Source organism: Apium graveolens, chromosome 11 (assembly GCF_009905375.1).
Source record: "Apium graveolens cultivar Ventura chromosome 11, ASM990537v1, whole genome shotgun sequence".
In the NCBI taxonomy this organism is placed as follows: Eukaryota; Viridiplantae; Streptophyta; class Magnoliopsida; order Apiales; family Apiaceae; genus Apium; species Apium graveolens.
The window spans coordinates 172,764,169-172,769,774 of NC_133657.1; the positions used below are offsets into that span (position 1 = coordinate 172,764,169).

The following is a 5,606-nucleotide window of genomic DNA, read 5'->3' on the forward strand; positions in this document are numbered from 1 at the left end:
ATTAGTTCAGACCCTTAGGAGGATCCGTTTGAGGACAGTATTGCCCCTATGCATGTTTCTCCCCTGATACCGGTACCTGATTCCCCAATGGTTAGGGCAGATTCCCCAACTCCTATGCCTGAGTCCCGGCCCCTGACAGAGTGTGTTGTGCCTGTAGCTACCCATGTTGATGATTTAGATCGGGACCGTGATTTTATGTTTGCTCGTATACCTGAGTTGAGATCTTTGGTAGATAGGTTGGCCCGAGAGTCTAGGCTGCATATGCTGGTGCCAGAGCACCAGTGACGTGTTCGTATTGAGATGGTTGAGCAGGTTGCCCATAGACGGTTGGAGGAGGGACCTTCTTGTAGTGATGATGATGTTGAGGCCCGCAGAGTTCATAAGATATTGCGTTGGATGCTTTCTGTGTTGAGGGAGGTTCTTGATCTCCATGTTTAGTTGGGATGTGAGTTCATATGGGACATCTAGTAAAGCCCGTAGTAGTTATTGTTGTTGTTTCTTTTCAACGCCGGTAGGCTTTGGGATACTTGGTCAAATGCTGGGATCCCTTTATATTGTATTGTGATTTAGAACTTAGTATTGGTTGTATCAGTAGTAGCTAGGTAGAAGTTAGGGGTAGATAAGAGGATATTTTCCGGTTTTCCTCTCTTTAGCCCTGCCATATTATTGTACCTTGTATTCAGAACTTGTTGTACCTGAACTATCTATTAATGCACCCTTATTTCCTTATTGATGTTCTTTGGATTCTTGTGATTATTTGCATAACGTGTTTACAAGCAATTGTATTTTACACCTTTGTGATAACAAATCTTATGTCATGTGAGAACCTTAACCGGTGAGTGGATTATATAGTAATAGGATTGCATGCGCAAATGGGTAAAAACTTAAAACCCATAAAACTATTCCTAAAAGAATTATTATTGTTATATATGTCATGCTATCGTATTGCAAAATAATTGCTCATCAGGTTTATAACATGGCCACTTCACCAAATCACCAAGAAGAAGAAACTCAAACTCAAAACCAAGATCAAAACCAAGACACCCCTGTGATGAACCGACTTCTTCAACTCCTACAACAACCCTCAGCCTCGAGAACCGGAAACTTCAAACATTTTCAATTCGTTCATCCCCCAGAATTTATAGGTTTTCCCGGCCCGATTAAAGCTCAGTCCTGGTTAAGAGAAATGGAGAAAGCTTTAGAGTTAGTAGAACTTAAGGATGAGAAGAAGACGAAGTATGCAAGCTATTACCTTAAGGATGAGTCTAGTTATTGGTGGAAATCTACCAAAGCATTGCAAGAAGGGGAAGCTATTTATTGGCAGAGGTTTACAGAATTGTTCTTAAAAAAATATTTACCAAGTTATATGCAAGATCAGTTAGAGATGAGGTTTCTGGATTTAAAGCAAGAAAATATGACTATAGCGGAGTACGAAGTGAAGTTTTTGGAGTTAGCGAGGTTTGTGCCAGAGTACGTGAATACAGAAGCTAAGAAAGCTAAAAGGTTTCAACAAGGACTTAAGCCATGGATTCGTAGTCAAATGGCTCTTCTTGAGATAAGGACATATGTTGCTGTGGTATAGAAGGCAATGATCATGGAAGGAGAAAAAGAAGCAACTAAAAGGGAAAATGAAGGAAAGAAGAGGAAGTTTGAGGATTCAGAACAAGACCAGGTAAGTTCCAAGTTTAGAGGAAAGCTTGGAAGGAATGTAGGGAATAAAAATAATAAGTTTTGGAAGTTTAAGTTTGGAAATGGGAATTAAAAGAATCGCTTTCAGAAAGCTGGACAATCGACAAAGGACAATAGACCCCAGATTCAGGAATGGAAAACTTGTGGAAAGAGACACCATGGAAGATGTAATAAGCTCAATGTGACATGTTTCAAGTGCAACCAGAAAGGTCATTACTCATCAGAATACACGAGTGGTATAGGGAAGCCAGAGATGACTTGTTTTAAGTGTAGAAAAGTTGGCCATATGGCAAGGAATTGCAAGGAGCCTGTTCAGAAGGCAAATATTCTCAGGATTGTTTGACCCCCGCCTCCACCAGCACAAACAGTTCAGCCAAGGGCGCAAACATTTAATATGACAATGAAAGATGCAGTGCAGGATGCAGATGTGGTAGCAGGTACGCTTGCTATAAATTCAGCAGAAGTCAAAGTGTTAATGGATTCTGGAGCTACTGCATCATTTATTTTTTGAAGATGTTATTGATATATTAAAGTATGTTGTGTACCCTTTAAAATCTAATCTGATTATAGAATTAGTAAATCAGGAATGAGTTGATGCCAATAGAATTTGTCCTAGTTGCGATATTATAATAGAAGGTCAGCACTTTTTTGCTGACTTAATACCGTTTAAGTTACGAGAATTCGACGTTATTCTCGGAATGGATTAGTCAGCAAACCACGATGCGCAGATCGAATGTAGAAACAAGAAAGTAAAATTGAGAACCAAGGATGAAGCTGAGGTGATATTTAAAGAAAAGAAGTAAGACAAGAAGTTTCTAACGGAAATTCAGACAAGAAGATTGTTACGACAAGGATGCGAAGCTTATTTGGCTCATGTAAAGGATATGGAGAAGGAATCCCTAAAGATTGAGGATATTCATGTTATTAAAGAGTTTCCCGATGTGTTTCCCGATGTATTTCCCGATGAATTACCTGGACTACCTCTTGATCGAGAGATTGAATTCACGATCAATTTGGCTCCTGGAACGGAACCAGTTTTGAAAGCCCCTTATCGAATGACATCCATAGAAATGAAGGAACTATCAATTTAATTGCAAGAATTATTGGAAAAAGGAGTAATTCGACCGAGTGTATCCCCGTGGGGTGCACCAGTGCTGTTCGTAAAGAAGAAAGATGAAAGCATGAAATTGTGTATCAATTATTGCAAACTGAATAAGTTGACTATCAAGAATAATTACCCTCTACCGTGAATCGATGATGTATTTGATCAGCTGAAAGGAGCTACCTATTTCTCAAAGATCGATTTAAGATCGGGGTATCATCAATTGAAGATTAAAGCAGAAGATATACCCAAGATGGCATTTCGAACGAGATATGGACATTATGAATTCTTGGTAACGGCGTTTGGTTTGAGAAATGCGCCAGCTGCTTTTATGGATCTTATGAATCGAGTATTTAAGAAATACTTGGACAAGTTCGTAATAATGTTTATTGATGATATCTTGATTTACTCAAAGTCGGAAGCAGAATATATGGAGCATTTGAAGATTGCCTTGGAAATCATGAGTAAAGAGAAATTGTAAGCGAAGTTTTCTAAATGTGAGTTTTGGTTAAAGGAAGTTCAGTTTCTTAGACATGTAGTCAATAGTGAAGGTATCAAAGTAGATCCTGCGAAGATTGAGGCTGTTATGAATTGGGAAAGTCAATAGTGAAAAGCTTTTTGGGATTGGATGAATATTATCGACAATTCATTCAAGTTTTTTCTAAGATTACAGTTCCACTGACTAAGTTGACAAGGAAAAATAAAAAAATTGTTTGGACAGATAAGTGTGAAGAAAGCTTTCAAGAACTAAAGAAAAGGTTAGCTTATGCACCAGTGTTGGTTCTACCTGATGAGAAGAGCGAGTTTGTGATATATAACGATGCTTCGTATAAAGGATTAGGTTGCGTGTTGATGGAGCACGGAAAGGTGATAGCGTATGCGCATATCCTACGCATGATTTGGAATTAGCAGTGATTGTGTTTGCCCTTAAGATTTGGAGACACTATTTGTACGGAGAGAAATATGAAATTTATACGAACCACAAAAGCTTGAAGTACATCTTCATATAGAAAGAAATAAACATGAGATAAAGAAGATGGTTGGAACTAATCAAAGATTACGACTGCACGATAAGTTATCATCCCGGAAAAGCGAATGTTGTAGCGGATGCGCTAAGCCGCAAGGAAAGATTGAATATGTTAACTTTTTCTGCAGAATTGATCAAAGAATTCGAGAAGTTGGAGATAGAGATGCAAATCCTGGAGATAGCAAATAAAGTTATTTACACAATGGCATTTCAGCCAGAAATTTTGTAAAAGATTCGACGTTGTCAGGAACAACTGATGGACCATGAGAAGGATAAATTGTCAAGTGAAGAGATTAAAGCTCAAAAGGATGATAAAGGGATATACATAGTTTGTTCGCGTATTTGGATTCCTAATATTACAGAGTTGAGGCACGATATTCTACACAAAGCGCATAATTCAAGATTTTTGAATTATCCCGAAAGTAGGAAAATGTACAAGGATCTGAAAGAGAACTATTGGTGGTCGAATATGATAAAGGAAATTACAGAGTGGATAAGTGTTATACGTGTCAAAGAGTAAAGGCGGAACACTAATGATCGAGTGGATTACTTCAGCCACTAGACATACCAGAATGAAAATGAGAGCATATCGCAATGGATTTCGTGGTAGGACTACCAAAGACCAAGGCTAATCATGATACGATTTGGGTGATTATTGATCGACTGACAAAGTCAATGTATTTATTACCAATCAACGAAAGATTCTCATTGGAAAGAATAGTCAAGTTGTATCTGGACGAAATCGTGATGTGTCATGGAGTACCAGTAACTATCATGGCTGATAGAGATCCAAGGTTTAACTGAAGATTTTGGCGATAATTTTATGATCATTTGGGTACGAAATTAAAAATGAGTACAACATATCATCTGAAGATAGACGGACAAAGTGAAAGGACTATTCAAATAATAAAAGACATGCTGAGAACCTGTGCATTGGATTTCCAAGGAAATTAGCATGATCATTTGCCGCTAATAGATTTTTCGTATAACAACAGTTATCACGCGAGTATTAGAATGCCGCCTTATGAAGCATTGTATGGAAGAAAATTCAGATCCCCTACATATTGGGATGAAGTTGGTGAGTGCAGGCTGTTGGGCCCAGAACTAGTTCAATAAATAAAAGAGAAAGTGGAAGTGATTCGTAAAAGGCTGGTAGCTGCTCAAAATTGACAAAGGAAATATGCAGACCAGAATCGAAAGGATAAGGTATTTGAACCCGGGTGACAAAGCGTTGCTAAAGATATCTTCATGGAAAGGCTTATCCAGACTTGAAAGAAAGAAAAGCTGAGTCCTAGATATATGGACCATTCGAAGTGTTTAAATCAAGTTGGAAAAAGTGGCATACGAGTTAGCGTTACCTCCGCAGATGCAACATCTCCATAACGTGTTTCACTTATCTCTTTTGAAGAAGTATAATGCAGATGCTAGCCACGTAATCGAGTTGGAACCCATGGAAATTCAGCAAGATATATCCTATATGGAACAACCCGTTCAAATTTTAGATCGTAAAGAGAAAGCGCTTCGAAATAAGGTTGTACCTCTAGTTAGAGTTCTGTGGAAAAATCCTAAGGTAGAGGAATTAACTTGGGAATTAGAAAGTGAAATGTGAGAAAAATATCCTCTTTTGTTTGCTTAGACTGGATTCTGAGGATAGGATCCTTTTAAGGGGGGTAGATTGTAACGGCTAGGGTTTTCACAATGTATTTATATGAATAAGATACAGTTTTGTTTTATAATTGTAGATTATGAAGATTTACGAGTATAAAATATTAAGTTATATAATTTCAT

At 37.9% G+C, this 5,606-nt stretch overlaps 1 protein-coding gene across 1 annotated transcript; it reads left to right on the forward strand.

The window, feature by feature from the left end:
* Window positions 1-1,186: 1,186 nt before the first annotated feature.
* Window positions 1,187-1,582, forward strand: LOC141696144 (uncharacterized). The gene has a single exon (XM_074500330.1). The coding sequence runs from the start codon at window positions 1,187-1,189 to the stop codon at window positions 1,580-1,582; it is 396 nt and encodes a 131-aa protein (XP_074356431.1).
* Window positions 1,583-5,606: the final 4,024 nt, after the last annotated feature.